We start from the raw sequence: 20,888 nt of genomic DNA, 5'->3' as shown, positions 1-20,888 counted from the left end.
CCCAGGAACATTTGGGGTAGATATAAACAATACCTTATGGACCAAATCGATGATGATATGATGCTATGATGGAATAAAGATATATGATAACAAGGGGAGATGCTCTGCTATTGTGTACTTAATGTCATCTAGAAGTGATTATAGATGTGATATACCTGTGTGAATTTAAATAAAATAAAAAACATTAAAAATAAAAAAGTGTCAGATTCCAGTCAAGTGTCAGGATCTAGTATACGACTCACACATTCTTCTCAACACTCTTACCCTGCCACCTACCAATTAAAACAAGGTGGCAGAATCCTCTTAAATATTCAAAAACCACAAGGATTCATGGGGGCATTACATTTGTTTGTCCATTAAAAGGGATTATCTCTTCTTACTCCGCCTCCCACTTTTCCAGAGTTAGTCAGGGTTAAAAGGGAGGAAGATTACGTGAATCCACCCAACCTAACTGAGACTGAATCAAACCCAGAAACAAAAGAAGGCTCTGAGTTCTTTCCCCTCTTCGACTCTGATGAAACCCCAACCAAAACACCTTGTCTCAAAACATCATGGCATCGGTAGAAACCGTGTTGGCCCAATTGGCGGCACACCAAATACAAGCTGAGGAACAGTTCCAGACAGGGCTGGAACGGCTGATTGCTACCCAAGAAAGACCTAATATACCACAGGGGGTTCTTCAACCACACAAAGAGGGAGATGACCCAAGACATTTTTTCTTAAATTCTGAGAGATTAGCCACACAAATCCGATGGGGGGGGGGGTTGAAACTCTGTTATCTAGGTCATTTACTGAAGGGGTCATTGCAAACCTCCAACCAGTTATTGAATCTCCCAGGAACAGCTACCTTCACTGAAATCAAGGAGGGTCTCTTGCAAAGACTGGGACAGACCAGTAATTTCTATCGACAGAGTTTTAGAAGCAAAAAACAGAATCCGGGAAAACACCAGTAGAATTGGGAGCGCAAGTTAAGAACTCAATGGGCCTCATTACGAGTGCGGCGGTAAAACCGCCTGGTTACCGCCGGACTCGTATTACCATTCTGCCTCCGTGACTCCCAGAAATACCAGGGCATTACGACCCTGGTGTCCTGGGAATTCTGGAGGCGGAATTCGGTAAATCCCCATTCCCATTGAGTCCAATAGGACTCAATGGGGATGGGGAAGTGGAAACACCGGCACCATCTAGTGATGGTGCCGGTGTTTCCACGTCCGTCTGCAGGCGGGCGGTGTTAAACCCGCCAGGTCAGACCTGGCGGGAACATCACCTCCCGCCTGCAGGAGTCGGGATCGGGCGGCGGGTTTACCGCCACTGTTATTTCCGGACCGCCCGACCTGTAATGAGGCCCAATGTCTTTATGGTTTGGAAGGAAAACTTTACCTGAGGTATTGGAAGCTCTGAACATAGAGCAACTGATTTATTCCTTGTACCCACCCTTCTTTCAAAGGGCTGTTTTGCAACTCACCAAACCAACCTTGGCTATTGAAACTGCCCAATTCTTTGCAGATGCCAATAAACATTTCCATGTGTTACATCGAGTTGAAGAGAGAAGGGAAAATAGAGGGTCCCCTCACCATAATATCCAACCAAGGGAAAGAATGAGCATCACCAATAGATCCAAGGAGTTTAAAGGCCTCCTTGGATCCACATCAACACCTGACTCCCGACCCAGCCTTTCTTCTCTTCTTCCCCACTGAAACCATGATGACGTGATGCTGCATTGTTCCTCCCCTTCCACCACACTACACACGAGGTAGGAATCAGCGCTTTCCGATTGCGCCGACCTCCATGCTGCCTTATTGTGCCTTTCACTGCCCATTTCATCAGACTGTGGCGGAAGGCAAATTGTCCCTAAGGGAGATGTTTTGCAAATACCCACTGCCTGGTGGTCCTCGTGGCAGTTCCATGATGGCCGCTGTGTTGCTGCACCGTAGAAGAAGGCCTGGAGTCCTCCTCTTGTCATGACCCGATGGGCTCGCCCCCTCTGGACATCGTGGTCACAACAGTACCGCTTTGCGGCGTCCATTTTTCCTTCCAACATGGCGCCGACATCTTTCCAGCCGCATTAGCGGTCTAGTTTTCCAGGATCCTGTTTTCGTCACGGCAGATAGGCGCCAGACTCAAATTCAGCTGCGCGTCTCAACGCTCAAACTCTGAGCTCAGCGCATCATTGCTCGTATTCCTTACCTGTTAAGCAGCCTCTCTCCTTCCTGCCCTTTACCTGTTTGCTGCCGCCTATTCCTCTCTCTTCCTGGCCTCTTGCACGTTGTTAGTCTGCTCTTTCCTGGTTATTAATTCCTGGTCCTTCCAGGATTCCTTCCCGGACTGATACTGTCAACTCATGACTGAACGTTACCTCCGGTGCCTGTCAATCCGGCCCTGGCTGATACGGTGGCGTCTGGCATCACGTACCCTCATCTCAGAAACACTTGCACCAAGAAGAAAGACAAGCCTCCTGCAACAAAGAAAAAGAACTCCAAGTGTAAACAGGTGAGCCCGGGGATAACTTGTGACACCTCTTTCACCAAACCTTCAGACCAATTGTCCTGGGAGCTGGACATATTGGCCTATTGGGGACCGGCAGGCTTTAGGCGGCCCCCTCTCCAAAGGCCCACATCTTAAGGCTCTGTCTGTTTCCCTGTCCGTTGCCTGGTCGGGTCTGTGGGTCCCCTCTAAACCCCCACCTGTGCACATGGAGGCTGAGGAGAACGCGGCACTTCAGGTCACACTGAATTGATGGAGCATCTAACATTTCTATAAGGTCAGCTCCCCACCAACTAACTCCATCTACCCTCTTACCTCCCACCTTCGACTGTCCCACCTCTCATTCCATCTCATCTGGACTCCCACTAATTTAGTTGTGCCCAGTTGCTGCATGTGTTTTCATCTTGTCCTACCAAAATCCGATTTTGGCTGTGCCATCTGCATCCTACCCCTGTTTCTGCTCTTCCCCTCCCCATCCCAACCCACCCACCCTCTCTGCTAGCACTCTCCTCTTTTTCTATCCTCCATGTATTGTTGGTGTATTGTCCCCTTTCTGATTTTAGCCCCCCCCCCCACTCCATCCCATCCTCTCCCCTCCTCCCTACTTCCCTTTTCCTTTACCTTAATACTGCCTAACAAGTGGAGCTTAGTATTTCCCAGTAGTCTACCTTTCCAACACTCCTCCTCCCTTCCCTATCACCTATCGTCCCCTCCACTGTATTTATATCATGCCACTATACAACTGTATGCAACTTAGCATTGTATAGTAGCCTGTCTGTTCTACCTTGCCCCCCACCCTCCTTTACCTATTTGTGCAAGGCACTTTGAAAAACAAAGGCCTGTCGTCAGACATGAAAGAGTTATCTCCACTGTTATATGTATTACTTGCATGAGTAAGTGCTCTGTTGCAGGCTTATATCATTCAGAAAGTCAAGAGCTCCAAATGACTGTTGTTTCTTCCCACTGCCCCTTCCCCCAGCGCTTTAAAACACTTCTCTGTGTATAGGCACTAAACAAATTAACAATAAATAAATACATCAAATAATAGCAGGGAAAGAGAGAGAACAGAAAGAAAATCAGAAACTAGAATAAGGGAATAAATAAGGCGGGAGGAAGGTAAACCGGTTAAACCAATGGTTTTGTATGTTTTTCTTGCAGAGAACCGGACATCTAGCAAGAACACAAAACAAAAAGGAAGAGCCCATGGAGATTGGATGTATGGTAAGGGAAGTGATGGAAATCCATATCCCTATGAAGTTAATGAAACACAAAGTAATTATTTTTCCGGTACATCAGCTAAATCCACTCATGAAACAGCACTAGTAAATGGTATCCCTGTGCAAGCCTAGGTAGACTGAAAGCACGCCCCTGTACGCTCATGCCAGAAAAAATACAACCGGATAAGGAAAAAAGCCAAGAGATTCTTGCAAGGATAACAACTTTTTAATCGCACAAAAACAGGTAGGTCAGAAAAGAACTCTGCTGCAAGAGAACATTCTGCTGAAAAATGCTACAAGCAGAAGGTTATAAAGCAACACATCGTCATTACTACGTCATAGATACAGTAAACACATGTGTGGCTGGTGGGTGAGACCCTATAAATAGGTAGCCTGCTCCATAGGGGATGCCAGGCTACAATTGGCCCAGCCCCATCCGTCCATCTTCAATCACGTGGGATCAGCTGGGCTCATCTCTCCAGGGAATGAAGGTCATGTTCCTCTTTAGTTACTATTGTAAAACCATGCTACTCTATCATTATGGCATGCACCTGGGAAACAGGGGCACTGGTACAGGGGAAGGCTCAAGCTCATGCTGACCCACACATTCTACACTCAGTTCATATGGCACCCTCCGCACCCAAGGTTTCCAGCCTCGTTTTGGACTATAATTTATTCCACCATGTACCTCGCATTACAAAGTGTGTAATCTATGAAATAAGGTGAAATGGTTGTGTTCTTTTAGAGCTTTTATGACCACTGGGTTTATAGTTGGTGGTCTGAAGTAACCTAACACGGAATTCAGGGGTATTGCACTGCGGCAGTTGTGGGTGCCATAACTCCTGGTGAGCTGGGTGAGGGTTGGGGTCTGCTTTGGCCTGGCTGTGACGAATGTGCACAGAGAGGCACCTGGTGCTGTCCCGTGGCCTTGCAGGGCGCAGTCCTTCTTGGGATAATTATTATTATTTTTTTGTATTATTATTTGTAAATTATAGTTTATTACAAAACTTTTTTTTACAACTCCTCCTAATTCAACCTAACATCAATCAATTTAGTTTCTCCCATTCATTCATAAGCTAAACATATCACTAACTGTCATCTACTGAAACCAGAATCAATCCTTAATCACTTCTTATGACGTATCATCATCTGCGATCATCTACAGTACATCAGTAGCTATACATTAAGCTACAAATCTATCTTCATTTTATCAAATAATTATTTTTGTCAACAATCACTCAATTTCATCCTAATCAAGGTAGAGTAACTTAATTAACTATTTGCAATACATTGTCCAAATAGTCAACCACTGCACAGGTCAACAAAACATTCTGACCAGACAGTAGCCTAGCCCACCAGACTGCCATGTTTTCATGTGCAGGCACAAATTTACCAAAATACATAGGGCCTCATCATGAGTTGGGCTGTAGCCCTTAAATGTGGTGCTAACGGTATTACCGCCACATTTAAGGGCTGGGCCTATCACGAGTTTGTCGCTAAATCGGATGTTTTACCTCCAGCTTTTTTTGGGAGGAGAAAATCCCTGTTTTTGGCTGTATTACAGCCGGCTGTATTAACCCGCAGTATTAGCACCGAAAATTCCCCATTGGATCCAATGGACCCAATCAGGAATGGGGATTTACCATTAAGGCCCAACCCCTGATCCGGTGGTAATACCACCGGACCGGTCGGTGCTAGGGCTATTACAGTCGGCGGTATTACAGCCGGGTATACAGCCCAACTCGTGTTGAGGCCCATAGTCCTTTGTGCTACCACAGCCAGACATTTGATGACTAAATGTTTCAAGGGCTCAACATTAGTATCACAGAATCGACAACGATTATTCATAGTATTTGCGTCATGTTTTAGGAATAACATTTTGTTTGTTGGTAACAGGTTCAAACGCAGGCGCAGAAACTGATTACGATGGTACTTAGATAGAAACCTCTTCAGGTATTTTGGGGTTTGATTTATACCACAAACTTCACCTTCTAATTCAAGACTGGAAACAAGCTTTGAACTTATATCCACAGTATTTATCCGGTCGTGATAAAGACATTTCTTCCTTACGGCATATGGATTTTCTTGGAGAGTCTTAATGTTGTTCCTGCGTCGGCCAAATAAGCATTTCTCAACTCAAACCACTTTTACAGCAGCCCTTGATGTGGATTCTCTCTAATTGCATGTATTATTTGATAGAGAGCAGAGGATGAGTCCATTGAAATTTCTCACTGACTTCCACACTACTCTTGAGTAGAGGGATTGCAGCCCTAAGTCGTAGCGAATGGCTGCAATAGACAAACTGTTTGGTAAGTGAAGGACTTGATGACAAAATGTACCTTCTAATATACTCCATGTTGCACTACTGACCCGCCTCACTACCAAAGGTAATTGCTGCCACCACATTTTGCTGATAAAACATTAATATCGGTTTGGCTGAGAACTTAACAAAATCTGAGTGTAGTTTTGTACCCTGTAATTTCAGATTATTCATTTTTACCTTTAGGTCTTCAAACAATTGTTGTTCTCTTATTGAGTTATTGAAGACTACACCCAGATAGCGCATACAATCTGTTCGGTCTAATTCCACATTTGCTGAGTACCATTTGAAGATTGTTTTCTTCTTTCTAGGCTTTGAACCAATGCATACTATTTTAGAATGTTTTGTGTTTATTTATAGGTCGTTCTTTTGCAGGTACACTTTTAATTGATTCAATAGTCGCTGTTAACCAATTTGCGTGCAATCAACCAACACCAGATCGTCTGCATATGTCGCCCAAATTATGGGGTGACCATTAATCTTTGGTGGAAAGGAGTGACATTCCAATAATACAGACTGAAGATCGGCGATGTAAAGCTTGAAAATGAATGCCGCTAGGGAGCAGCCTTGTTTCACTCCCCTTTCAGTATATATTTTGTCTGTCAACTCACCCTGAGCATTACTTTTCACTTGAATTTAAGTGTTCGTCTGGAGTAGCTTAATGGGTTGAAGGGGGGCTTTAGGGCAATTCCACATTTTTCCATCAGGGCCTGCTGCACCAGAATTATTTTGTTTTTTTATTGCTTTAGATATCTCATCTTTAGTAGGAGCTAAAGCCCAAGAGACTGACTTCTCAGTGAGATTGTTTTCGTTAGGGGGAGACAGATTTTTAAAAACCTCTGTAAAGTGTTTTGTCCATTCATCAGCACTCACACCTATATTCAGATGGGCCTTCTGAGATAAGGAGCCACTATTTATTATGGCCCAAATGTCTCTGCTTTTACTAGCACAGATTAGCTTGAGCATGAATTCAGCACACTCTTGCTCCCAAATCAGTGGGATTAGCCAGTTGCAATAATTCTGGCGAAATAATTTCTTCTCCTTAAGAAACTCCACACAGTTGCTACACTTTAACAACTTGATCATATGTCCCAATTTTTGCTTTGCTTCAGCAATCATTTTGCTATATGGATGCAAGTGCTTTTGGTAGTCAACTCTAAACCCACTGCTTGTGCTTCTAAATTGCATAAATAATGCATCATATTAAATAAAGTTGGTACCCAATAATTCGCCAATGGAAACTGAAGTTATTAGATCAGATATATTTGTATTATTCTGTCTTAGACAATTTAATCCCTGATTTATCATCAACGAACCTGTATGTCGGTCACTTACCGACGGTAGATCAGATTCCCAATTCAACTGGACGGTGTCATGATCACTCTTTTCTAATTTTCTGATTATCAATTTTATGATTTTATAGGAAAAGTTGTTTGACACCCAGATGTAATCGAGCGTCTTATGCCTCTCATTACTATGCCAGGTGGGTCTGGCTAGGATGTCACCCCTTGTCTGACCATTCAGCATTATGAAGTTCCTAATATTACATTCCTGCAACCACCATTTGCCTCTATAGCATCTTTTGGATTTTTGTCCATGTCTTTCAGTTGGCCATTATTGTCCACCCAAGAGGTATTAAGGTCCCCACACACCACAACAAAAATATCTTGGAATTCCAGCATGTGATCGTCTATTACTTGCATCACTGATGAGATAAACTTTGCAAATGATATCATAGCGGGATTCCAATAGGTGTTCATAATTAACAGATGTTCTTTCTTCATTTTGTTGTTGGTGGTTACTTCAATTATCGTAGCTTGGACGAAAATATTGGGATTCACTGTTGGTTACAGACCATTTGCCTTTGTTTCTAATCAAAGTTAAGAGGCCAGAAAAGGGATGGCCAGTGCTGTTTTTCATGGCAGCATTTAATAAGACTGTAAAACCATCACAGACAGGAGTTTGTGAAGCAGGTTTCCTGGAAGCAGAGTAGTTCAGGATTCTCCTTTCTTAACTCAGCTTCCTGAAATAAATGGCAAAATCCACGAGTATTCCAGGAGATTAGCGAGCACACCTCCACACGACCAGAACTTTTTTTTATTTTGCTAATGTTGAGTTGGGCGTCTTTCTTTCAATGGAACCACTCTTTTTTTCTCAAATTGACTAGATGCAATTCGCTCGGACCGATTGTTCTCATATCTTTCCTTGATTAGACATCTTCTCTGTTCATTTCTTGTGATAATAAGTAGTCACAACAATTAAAGAACAAAGGGAATTTTCTATGGGAATTATCAGCTCAGGTCTTTCTACCATCAGCGCTTGGGCTTATTCAGGTTTCTTCGTCCTGCCTATGCTTACTGAATGTTTCTACCATAACTATAAAAAATGGCGCTTGCTTATATGTGCATACTAAATCTACACAGTTATATTTAATATCGTGTTTGTTCAGGGTTTCTTAGGACGCCCCCTTCCATCCTGGTACATGGCAAATGTGGTTATGGGATTCACCTTACTCTAAAGCGCCTAGGGGGTGGGAGAGGTTCATTTCCTTCCCAACATTCCCCCCTTTTGTTACTTCTACAGTAACTCATTCCTCTGCATACTTGCATTCATTTTCCCTTTTTACTGCAGCCTCTTATTAGTATTCCCTTCTTTAGCATCCATACCCTACATACAACCCTGCAGGTTTTCTCTGCTCGAGCATACTCTTCGGGAATTAATGTCATGTAGATACACCCCGCATTCCCAGCTAGATCTACCCAATCTTCTTTATGATTTTCAGGGTTAGGGGGTGGGACAATTATGGTGTGGTATAAGCAATGTACTTCATCTCCATAGTAGATAGGGAGCATTTGGGGGATGGTATGGTCAGTCTGTATTTCTGTCTCTTTTGTATTATGAGGTACTTTTGAAATGCCAATTGAAACCATCATCATTGCGCTATTAGGCACTGCTTTGGCACAACATCAGAGTCCCATTAGGCACGTGCAAAAAAGAACCAGGATGAACACAATGACAGGTACCAGCATCTTCACTAAAGCTCATAGCCAGGATGGGACCCGGTCAAAGGCAATGTCAACCCAGTCTTCTCCATGGATACCAGCTTCTTTCTTCATTCGCACTCCCAGGCTGTGTACTGCCGCTATTATGTGAGACAACAGTCTATTTTCTGCATCTTCAGGAGGCATGAATGTGCAACAGGAATTGCCAATTCTTTGTCACACGCCTCCTTCCATTGCCGTCAGCATATCCAGGACGTAACGGTTCTGCATCCTCATCAGCCTTAGGGCATTGTAGCTCGTTTGCCAACTAGACCAATTTCCAGCGCACTATCTGCATCCACTTAGCATTAGCATTAGCTGTACAGCAAGTACCAATAGTGAGGCGATAAAAGTTTCAGCACAGCTGAAGAGTCTATATGCTTCAGGTATTTCCCCAAACAGTGGTGTTAAGTCTATTGATAGATTAGTTTGATGCTCTCTTCTTTCTTCGCATCTTATCATATTGGCTCTTCCCAGGTAGGATGCAAAATTCTGGTGGCAGCATTGGGTTCTGCTCTTCAAACGCCGGGGGAACGGTGGAGGTCACTTTGGGTGTCAACCCCTCTTTCAAGTGTTCTTCTGGGACTACTAGTAGTGCTGAGGGCAGCATGGCCAGCGAACAGTAGACCCTCCATGATGGTGGGAGGTGCAAGTACGCTTGATGGACACAGACCCAGTAGAAGTCCATCACTGCCACTGTGCCACTTTTCAAGTCTGGTATCAACAATGTCCTGTTGCATCGCTCGTTGGAGCCGACAAAGACAATTCCTTCACTGTGGAAGCATAACTGGTAGCTCTCCTCTCGGTGCACTTTCACTGACTTTTCCATCGCAGCAATCCATGTCAGTTTTGGGACGTGCTCTCTCCATATTTGTGCACATGTCCTTCTGACGAATGCCACTACTTCCTCTTTGTATCCAAGGAGGACTTCAGCTAGACAGCTCTGCATTGTCTCCTGCCACTTTGTTGCTTACGTACATTCACTAGATATGGTTGTTGGAGGCAGTTGAGGTTTTTTGGGTTGTTTTTGCACAGTAGGGTGTCTGGAGCCACAAGGTCTAGTCGCACACTATGTGCCTGGAAGGTGCCTTGTATTCTACATAGCGCAAGATGAACCAGGCATTGTGCCTCTGTAATTAGAACTTCCTGTGGTACTAAAACATTGGGTGCCTCTGATGCCTGCGGTATCAATGAGCATGCATAACAGCTACCATTGGTCGTTTGTCATCCCACCGCACTCATATCAGTATACCAGCTATTCGAGTGCTCGGGATGTCTGATATCTTCAATGACATCTTGGCCTCAGCCATGGTACGCATCATATTTGGGCCTACGCGTTTATATCTCCTTGTTAATGTACTACTGCTAACATTGTTGCTATTACTAATATTTGTGCTATAAAAAAGATTGTTATCTGTGGGAAATAATATTTCGAACATTTTGCTCATGCACACACTCATTTGGCCAGGTGTATTTGCTTGCGTGCTAACGCTGGCATTACTAGTCTGGTTATTACTAGTCTGAGAAATATTATACATATGTACAATAGCATTACTGGTTGTGTTTAGCAGTGCACTTCTGTTCATGTCCCCCCTGCCACCCTTTTATATGGCTTGCCCAGATAAATAAAGTACCCCAATACATCCCTAACATGAACAACATTATGGCAAAAACAAGAGCAGTGAAGTGTAGCCCACAAGTGTAAAAATATAACCATCTTGAATTATTAGTATATCTCTCTACTTTTTTGACATATATTGAATCATTTGATGTTGAGGGTTCCATTTCGGGCACTCCTGTATAGGAAACAAAAGTGGGGGAGGGGAGAGAGAAAGAGAGAGAGAGAGAGTTTTTCTTTTTACAAAGTGCTTATGCTTTTAGCAGCAATGCATGTTTATTGTCTGGGACATGCAGTTACACTATTACCTTTGAGGTAGTTATTGTGAGGTAGATTGGTTGTTTATTTTAGGATACCAGTGAGGAATTTGTCTGTGGCAAGTTGCTCAGTGGTGCCCTGAGTATTGTCTAGGCGAGGAGGTGCGATCTGTCGGGAGACAAACTTGATATCGCACGTGTCAAGTTTGTTAAGTACTGTTTGAATTCTTCACCCAGAACCGCTGCAGCTCTATGAGCATCTGAGGCCCTCTTGACTGGGGAGATGGGTAAGTGCATGTGCCTGCCGGTTACTTTTTAGTGTGGTGAAAGGTGATAGTCTTTACTTGGCTGAGTGCGCAAACTGAACAGGGACAGGGGCAAGCAATGCACCTAGTTTTTCTGTAAGGTTGTGCAGAGTTTGGAGAGCTTGCTTTTTAGAAGGTCGTTGATTCGTTCAACAATGCTGTTTGCTTGGGGAGTGGTAAATTGAGCACATCCAGTGTTTAATGCCAAGGAGTGCCGTTATTTCTTTGAAAAGTTCATTGAAGAAGTGGGTGCCGTTAGTACATCGCACACTCCGCCTCGAGGGAAAACCATGCACACTAAAAATGTTGCTGCGCATTTGGCATCCAGATGTGCACAAGGTCCAGCTTCAACCCAACGTGAAAAAGGGCACACTACAACTAATAGGTATCGTGAACCATTGCATCTTTCTCCCATGTCTGCATAATCTATGTGCAACTCACGGAACAGCCCAATAGGGTGAGGCATTGTGCCTTGTATTGTCCAGACCGTCATACCAGTGCTGAAAGTTTGGCAGATGGTGCAGTGTATAATCATACTCGTGAGATGCTCCTGAAGGTTTGGTATGAACCAATCTTCCTGTATGTCTGGGGCAATATGCGGTTTGAAGCTGTGAGATAGGTGGTGTAACTGGTGGAATGATTTCGTCAAGAGGTCTACAGGCATCACTGTCTTGCCGGTGCATTCTTGTCTCCAGAGTAGGTCAGTGGGGAGTGTTTACACCCTCTCTTGGACCATAGTTGTTTTACATCATCTGGCGCTTTTCCCTGCAGTTCAATTAGTTGTATGATGGGCACTGCTGTGTATGATGTGGGTTGTGTATTATGTGATGGTGAAGTCATGATGTACTCTGAGATTACTGAGACAGGAAGGTAGGCTGACATTTAGCCTGCAGCATCCACTGCAGCATTTCCTAATGAGATTCCTTCGGTTTTACCAGTGTGGGCAACGCACTTAACGACCGCTACCACAGAAGGTTGTGCCAGTGCGGTAATTAGTGTGTCTAAATGTGTGGCGTGTTGTACTGGGGAACCGTCTGCTCTGCGGAAACCTTCTTTTCCATCGTGACAACCTAGCATTCACTGTTGTAGTAACGTATGCCGAGTCGGAATAAATGGTTACGTGCATCCTTGAGATGTTTGTAGCAGCTCGTTGAGCACCATGAGCTCCACTGCCTGTGTAGAATTGTGCATGGGTAACCTCTTCATCACTAATGTTTCATGTTCGCCCCCTTCGAGGTGCACTACAGCCGCGCCAGTATGTCTTTGTCCTGTGTCCTGGTCAATTGTTGCTGACCCGTCAAATAAAAGTACCTCCCCTCCTCTAGTGGGCTGCCCTTGGCCTTGGGGATGTCATTCTCTTCACCTTCATGTGTGGCACAGACATGTTGCTGCAAGTCCTCGCTTGTGCACACTTCTGTTAGGAATGTGGCTAGATTTACTGTTTTGCATCGCACTACGTGTATGTTTGGGCTTGGGATAATAATCTTGTATGCCGATGCTCTCTGGGTTGTCAGGGTAGACTTTGATCTTACCAAGATGGCAAATACTGAATGCTCCAAGTACAGTGTCACTGAGCATCCCATCACAATTGTCGAGCTTTTGTCAATGGCGAAGGCTGCTGCAGCGAGAGCTTGTTTGCATACAAACTGCCCTTGCATAACTGAATCTAGTGTACCGCTGTAGTTGGCCAATGGCGTGTGGCCCATTGTGCTCTTCTGTGTTAGCACGGCAGTCATAAGTGTGCTGTTTGAATGTGAGAATATATAGAATTCTTGCGTGTAATTTGGTGTGGCGAGAACAGGGCCTGTGGAATACACCTCCTTCAAATCATTAACATTTTGTACCATGTCTGTTGTCCATTGTAGTTTATGGTTGCCTTTTTGTGCTTCCTTGAGACCCTGTTAAAGTGATCTTGTCTATGCTGCATAGTCTAGAATCCATGCCCTGCAGTAATTACACAACCCTAATAATTTCTGCATGTCTTTTACTGTAACGCATATGGGCGTGGTGTGCACAGGTGCTGCTCGGTCTGGTATTATTCTTTTGCTGTCTGCTGAGATCAGCTGTCCTAGGTAGAGCACCTCTAGTTGACAGTATTGGAGTTTGGCCTTGTCAAACTTGCACCCCTTGCAGGCCAAGAGCTGTAGCAGGGTAATAGAATCTTTACAATGGTTTCGCTCACTGTCACTGCAAACCAGTTAGCCGTCCACATACTGAAGGACTGTGCTGGGCACATGGATGCTGCCTAAGTCTTCTGCAGTATTCTGTTAAATATGCTTGGGCTCTCACAATACCCTTGACGCAAACCAGTATTCTTGTAGCGCTTTCCGCCATGTGTAAATTCTGTGAGGTACTGTGAGTCAGGTTGCAAGGGTATTGAAAAGAAGGCACTGTGAAGTGTGTTGCTTCTTTGAGGATACTGCACAAAATGGTGGCAGGGTTCAGAACTAGAGGAAATTCCTTCTGAACTATGTCATTAAGTGGGCCGAGATCCTGGCTCATTCTCCAATTTCCCTTTGTCGCATTTTTGACAGGGTATGTGGCAGTATTGCATGGTGAGGTAGAGGGCACTATTATCTCTTGGTGTAGTAGTGCCTGTATCTTGTTTGTTATCCCCTCTTCTGCCTTCCTTGATAATGGGTACTGTTTAACTCGGGATAACACTGCTCCATTTTTTAGTGTGATCTGCACCGGGGTCACTTCCTTTAGTAGCCCTACGTCATGTGGGTTGGTTGTCCACAATTGTACAGGCACATACTCTTAGTCAGCATGGATGAAGGGAGGTGGTGCGACAATGACCATTATGGCGCACTGTACTCTTCTGTACTGCACCATGATCTCGCAGGGGATGCACATTTCTAGTATTATCTCCCTGTCATTGTTTTCAAAAAGTTCTGCATCTTTCAATTAAGGTGCGGTGGGATCAATGCACAATACAGTCCGCCACTGGCACCCTTCTCTGTCTGTTCCGAGCACAACTACTCTTTTTGCAGATATTAACAGCACTTGTAGGTCTAGGGACAGTATTGTGCCTGCTAACAACTCTGGGGACACTACAAGATGGAAAAAGAAATCAGTTGGCACTCTCCAGCAGGCTTTGGCAATTTGTGGAACTGCTTCCACAAGCACTGTTCTGCCATAGATGAACATGGCTGGGTTAATGGGTATGCCTCGCACTACCACGTCACGTGTCATGGCGTGTATTATGAGCATTGCCCTCATTGCACACATTCCTGGTGTGGCACAAACAATGCCATTGTCAGTGAATGAGATTGTTATGTTCAACTTGCTATCAGATTCCTGCCAAGCAAGTTTACAGGAGAGCTCCCAGAATACAATAGGGGAGCGCAAACTACCCTTCCTCCCACCTTTGAATCCAAATCTTTTGTATATGGAACCATAGAAATAGCCACAGAGAATCCCTGCATGTCGAGAGTTTTGCCAGATAACAGGAAATCACCTACACTGATTTCTCAGAACCCGAATCCACCATAAAGATGAATTGCTTGTTCCCTATCTCTGTCCCTACCAAGGGTTCCTCTTCTGGGTTGAGGGTCATTGACAAGACAGGACACGCAAGTGCTCTCTGTGGGCTGTCCTAGTCATGATAGGTATTTGTCCCTGGGAATGAGAAGTTGAAGTTCACAACAGTAGCACCTTGCAACAGGGCCACTGTGTCACTGGGCGCACCGTTAAAGGTGTTCATGTGTCCTGCCTGCTGGAAATTGTTGCGGACGGGTATTGTTGCATTGCCTGTTGTGGTTGTTGCTGTGGGGGGGCGCCTAGTATCTGCAGGGGCAACTGTGTGTATACCTGGTTTATTTCATAGGGTATGGAGGTCATTTTTGAAGTCAGACCCTGCAGTGTCCCCTTGAGGGGGCATACCATAATTCTGTTGACCATAACTGTACCCCATCCGCTGTCTGGGAGGTGGGGGTGTTGTGGCATTTCATACAGGACTTAAGGCCCATCGTAGATGCCTAGTAAAAAAAATGACACGCCTGTCCCCTTGTTCCCAAGCTTCTCACAAGCTTTTTGTCATGAGCAGAATTGCTACTGTGGGAGCTGCCCTTAGCCTCTGTGCCCTTAGCTGCAAGGGGCTGCATGGACAGGGCCACTTAAGTAGGGCAGCAGTACCAATCAGGTGGCGGGGAGGGGAGAAGAAACCCCAGGCTCACAAGCCACGATGCAGATAGCACAAGAGAAAAACAACAAATTAACTTCTATGTGGGCTAATTCAACTCCGGCACCAAATGTAATCAGGCAATTAAGTAATCATTCAATGCGGGTGGTATAGGAACGACAGTTAGGTCCAATAGATTCTGGCACTTAAACTATCCTTAGGTGTATGCACTGAATTCGCCAGGTACAAAGATCTTTAGTTCCACGTGCATCTTTTGTAACCGTGCATTTGATTGCGTGCTGTTGATACACGTCATTTCCAGGAAAGTCACCAGTGCTGGGTAACGCTGCAAAATGCATCGGCCACCATCATGGAGAGGCATATGTTCACTAACGACTTTGCATTCAGTCATCTTCGTGGTTCCTGAGATCCACCTGACCATAGCACCCAAGTCTGTCACAGCACCGTTCGAATGGCCCGAATCCCAACCCCCACAAGGGAAAAGGAAGAAGCGCTCATTGAGAAAACGGCAGAAGGGATCAAATTATTTATCACAAAATTCTGCAAAGCTGCTGAAGGACTGGCAAAGAACAGTCTCAGGCAGTCCTTGTGCGAGTTGGAGAGCTGCCTTTTGCTTTGGAAGTGTGTCCGTGTTGGAAAGACACACTGTACCTTTAACAACAAGGAAGGAGTGTCCTAAATAGTTTGCCGGTGGCACAAAGCACCGGCGCATAGTAGCGACAAAGGACAGTCTCAGGCAGTCTGAGGCGGGCTGCGAGTGGTGCTGAATACAGCATTAAACTCTCCCGTTAATAGTAAGAAACTCTTCTACGGATGGAAAATCGAAGAGTGAAAGCCGGTGCACGACGTACTGAGAATACTGGTGAGAGCTGAGCCGCTGCACTGTCCCCCACAGTGCACCCAGAATACTGGTGAGTGAAACCCGATTCAATTCCGGGATCAGGGTTTGGTGTTGTAATTCCCAGTACTGCACGGTCTTCTACTGTGAACGAGGAGACGAGCATAGGTCTGACTTGATTCATTGGCCCACCCGGCTTCATTATGTCATCGGAACTACGTAGCAGTAAACTCTTTATTACAGAGAAAGGAAGAGTGGCATTGCACATTGCAAGTGCATCAAGAGCAAAGTGGGAGGAGTGATGTCATCCTGAACGCTTCTGATAAAAGGGTCCCCCCAATAAATGAGAGCTTGGATGTGCCGCTTACTACTGAAAAGGGATCAATTGCAAAGAAGTTGCCCCAAGGAAGTGACATGATTCAAACAATGGGGGGGACAATTAGGGGGAGACGCCATTCGCCTAAAAATGCTGATATGTCACTGCAAGCAGAGAGAAGGCCGGAACTAGATAATTCAGGGGAGCAACAAATGAATGCTACGAATCTGGGTAAAAGTCATGTTAATTTTTCAAGCCCAGACCCAAATCGCCCTCGTTTATTTCAGAGACTCATTACAAGTCACTTGATGTTAGTGTGAGAGAACTAACTCAAGGAAATTCAGTATTATATGAAAGTGAGGATGCACTTCGAAACACTGCGAGTGAGCGAACTGTACTGGATCAGTCTTTTGAAACTATGCAATGATATGGAGGGCATTTTGGAACGCCCTTATTGTGTCATTAACAAAAGGAGAAATCCCATGACACATTCACTGATATGGTCTGCACATGGTTTAGAACTGCATTTAAGTCCCCACAAAACATCTAGGCAGGAACTGAACACCTCCTGTGTCCCGCAAAATTCACATAGGCAAACAATAAATTAACATTTTTACACCAAAAAATATTTCCATGAGTAGGGATTCAAACATCATGCAGCAAATGGATACTTTAGGCCCTGCATCTATTTCTGCATTGCATTTGGTGCTTGAATCATTATTACACTTATACGACAACGTGGAAGAAGCTGCACAGGGAAATGCTGAGAAGATGTGTAGCCTGGAGCAAGGAATTAGTAAGTTGCTCTTACATCGGCTGGATCAGGAAAATACTCTTAAACTCATCGCCTTGGAGCTGGGAGCAAATAAGCTACTGTAACAGCAGTGGAATTTACCACTGAATAAAATACATGGCTCCAGTACTGGTGATTGTGGAGTAAGGAGTTGGAGTGAAGTTAAGGAAAGAATACATGCTACAACACAAACCTCTACCCAAGTGGATCTGCAGGGGGAGACAGATGCAGACCATCCTATGTTTGAAGTTGAAAGCTTTGAGGATGCAGAAAGCTCTCAAACACCGGATTCACCCTCACCACTCGTTGAATTATGTGAATATCAAGAGACATCTGATATGGAATTAATTGAGCCCGGAGAGGATTTGTCATAGAGTATCTCCCATGGAAATCTGGATCAAACAGAAAATGACCAGGAACAAGGGGGTTGGGTAAATGTTTCCAGAAGGAAAAGGAAAACTAAAACTCGTCAGAAAAAGTCTAAACATCTACCGTCTCCCAACATTAACAAACGCAAAAATTCAAGGAGATATTTGGAGGCTTTTTCGAGAGGAGAACAGGAAATTCGGGAATCTCCAAAAAGAGTGACAAAGAGCAAAGTAGATAGGACAAACACAGGGGTCACCAGAAAGAAGCAATCCAAAATTATGTTTTTTCTTAGAAAACCCTGGGCTTCCTATGGGGGAGGATGAAAGAACAAACATTCCAAAACAAGAAACCCATAATTAAGTAATTGTTATACATGAAAACACTACCTCAGAGGAAAAGAGCGTTGTTGTCCCTACCCTACCCAGTGTGCCCTTTGGAGGACCTACAACATCACATTGTGATATACAAATCACAGAGGGCACACAAAAAAGGGACAAACAAAACTTCCAAGGTGCAGAAAGCGGATGGAAGCAAGAGAACAACGAAAGAAATTCCCACATCAACAGGGGGAAAATAATTAGGGGGCTTTCATGCTGTTCCCCAGCTCAGAGCATTACGCTCAGAGGACATACTAAGAGTGGCCTTCCCAAAAAAGGGAGCAGAGCGGTCAGTCTGCTTCTTTGCAGCATATCTACTTGCCCAAATGGTATGGAATAATAGAGAGACCTTACAAACAGTAGGCTATCAGCTGGAGGAACTTACTTCACAACAAGAAATTGATTCTTTTTTAAATCTGTTCCAGCTGGTGGAAACGACATTGCCACAAATACAGGAAATGGCAGGAGACCAAAAGGATGTAAACATCATGCGGGATAATTGGGTATGGTTGGAGGGCGCCATAGGAATGTTCAAGAGAGCAAAGGCCAGCCAGCAGCAACTTTGAGGCACCTCAGACCACAGTTATGACATGGAACATCTGCAGGTATCACAAACTGCTGGGGAAACCCATGGCTGCCCTTAAATTAACAAATATTATTATAGAGAAGGAGCCAAGTACCCCACACCTCAACCATCTCGACCACAGCACCTGTATGTAGGATGCCGGATTGTGAAACACGGGAAGTACCAGTGAAGATACCGATACCTATGAGAATCTGGGAAGCAAGGTTCCCATTGAGGAAACCATACTTACATACGAGACAATACTATGGTCATCTGAATGAAATTCCGGAAGAAACAGGGCGTTTGAATAATGAAAAAGAAGAATGGTGATGTCATCACCACCATCGTCATACAGAGAAAAACTGATGTATATAGAGAAGAGATGCAGAAACTAGAGAATGCAGACAATTCTATAAGGCATCAAGAAAGTATTAAGATGAATGACATCTTGGGATCAAGATGAAAGAACGTATGCTTCAGACATAATGAAGATATTAAGTTATTTCACACGTGTAAACATGCAAAGAAATGCAAACAGATGAAGTATTCTTAAAGGCTAGGAAAGTAGTGAATAGTGAAGTCAGTAAAAGATGGATGTTCCCATTACGTACAATAGCAGTGCTGAGCAAAAGAAGGAAGGCCGCTTTTCCCATTTTCCAAGTGTGGCGCAGTTAGAAAACAAGTGAATTAACAAGAGTGAAACTCAGAAAGGCCAAGAAGCCAAGGCCATTTCAGACTGGGGTGAGCTGACATTGGATACAAATCGTGTGAAAGAACAAAGCTCCTGTTCAGAAGGCATGGACAAAAACAAGAAGACGTCAGAGGTCTATTAGAGAATAGCATTATAATACACTGAAAGCTCAATTTCATGGTCTCTAGTCACGTGGGGAGAAGAATTTGGACGAGCATGATGGTCACACCTACACACATAGGCAGAACGTGCCTTCACTCCCCTGAATTCCCCGGAGCAAAGAACATGTTTAAAGCCGAATTCAAAGACCTAATTGACAGTGGACCACTGAGGTGATGACGGATGGATATGCTAATTGGTGGGAAGCTATGGTTAAGACTAGCTCATCTGCACCTGGACTCTCAGCCTGCGTACCGCCAACATAGGTTAGGAAGGGATGACAGAGGTGAGAAAGTAACCAATTATAGAGTACCGCATGATCAAGGGTCCTATAGTTGTGTAGCCAATTAGACGTTGTATATTTAGTGACGTTCATAGTGACATATTTTGGGATAGGGCTTAGTTGCCCCACCTGATGTTAAGAAACCTATCACATTATTCCACTGCCTTAAACAAGTATGGATCATATACCTAGATGATCCTTGCAGAACCTATCACACTCACCATTGGGTTTTTGTAGTTTGCCACATAGGATGACGATTATTTACTATAAGAAATTAATTTTGTATGAAATGCTTTGAGAAATCTCTCGAGAGATCATGATGAGGGGGATGTCTGTTGATATCCTGTTGTACTCCCTGTTTTAGATAATTGAGATTAAAACAGTGTCTTTTGCCAACTATCTGAGTTGTTTCTATTATTGATGTTTGAGTAAACTCTGCATCCACCGTCCATCTCTAAGGTATTGCTAACCCATCTTAAAGGGCTGGGAGTAACCCCAGTTGATTACACTGCTGCAGGAAACCATGGCTGTGGTATACTACCTATTGCAAATCAGCAACGCTGGGGGGAAGGGTCACCCCAAAGGGGGGATGGCCATAGCTCTGGAATTAAAATTAGATTGTAAACATTGGGAGAATGAGATTCTTTCTGAAGATCTGATGGCAGTTAACATCTTTATCATCCAGACGAAGGTGAACTTGCTAATCATAAAGGTTTATGGAAACTATGCAAGTACCTCTATCCTGGCCACACACGGCTCCCTGAATGCTCTCTTTTCAGATTGGTTAGGGAGATCAGAAAATCTGCATATTGTACTTGCAGGAGATTTAAATGCAGTTTGTGTGAGCTCTAAAGGGGGTCGAATTGTGGCCTTTGGGGGGAAGTTGGGGGGGGGAATCAAAATCAAAGATGAAATGCTCAGGGTGGCTTTGGTCTACATGTCTTGCAAGCTGGAGGGATTTCACACCTGGAGAAGGGGAACAAAAAATTCCTGGATTGATCACATTTTTCTCTAGACTAGTTTGGGCAAAATATCTGAAACTCTTACATGGGGGGATTTTTGGGGAAGTGGTGTATGTACCTCTAGGTACACATGATTTTGTTCCCTCCGT

At 44.3% G+C, this 20,888-nt stretch overlaps 1 protein-coding gene across 8 annotated transcripts in view; it reads left to right on the top strand.

Annotated features, from left to right (window-relative positions):
- The window catches only part of LOC138569251 (uncharacterized), a 557,461-nt gene that overhangs the window by 276,084 nt on the left and 260,489 nt on the right, over positions 1 to 20,888 (top strand). For 4 of the 8 annotated variants that reach the window (XM_069647113.1, XM_069647095.1, XM_069647080.1 and 1 more), the window contains one exon: positions 3,643 to 3,705. The exons of 3 other annotated variants lie outside the window; for them this stretch is intronic. In XM_069647113.1, coding sequence (XP_069503214.1) covers positions 3,643 to 3,705 — 63 coding nt within the window. Of the gene's footprint in view, positions 1 to 3,642; positions 3,706 to 16,148; positions 16,298 to 20,888 lie in introns of those variants that run through there. One more of the 8 variants, XR_011303200.1, reaches the window with a different exon arrangement.

The sequence above is a fragment of the Ambystoma mexicanum genome, chromosome 1p (assembly GCF_040938575.1).
Source record: "Ambystoma mexicanum isolate Mex_15411 chromosome 1p, UKY_AmexF1_1, whole genome shotgun sequence".
Taxonomy (NCBI): Eukaryota; Metazoa; Chordata; class Amphibia; order Caudata; family Ambystomatidae; genus Ambystoma; species Ambystoma mexicanum.
The sequence above is the reverse complement of the archived record's forward strand: the minus strand, read 5'-3'. Positions and strand labels throughout refer to the sequence as shown.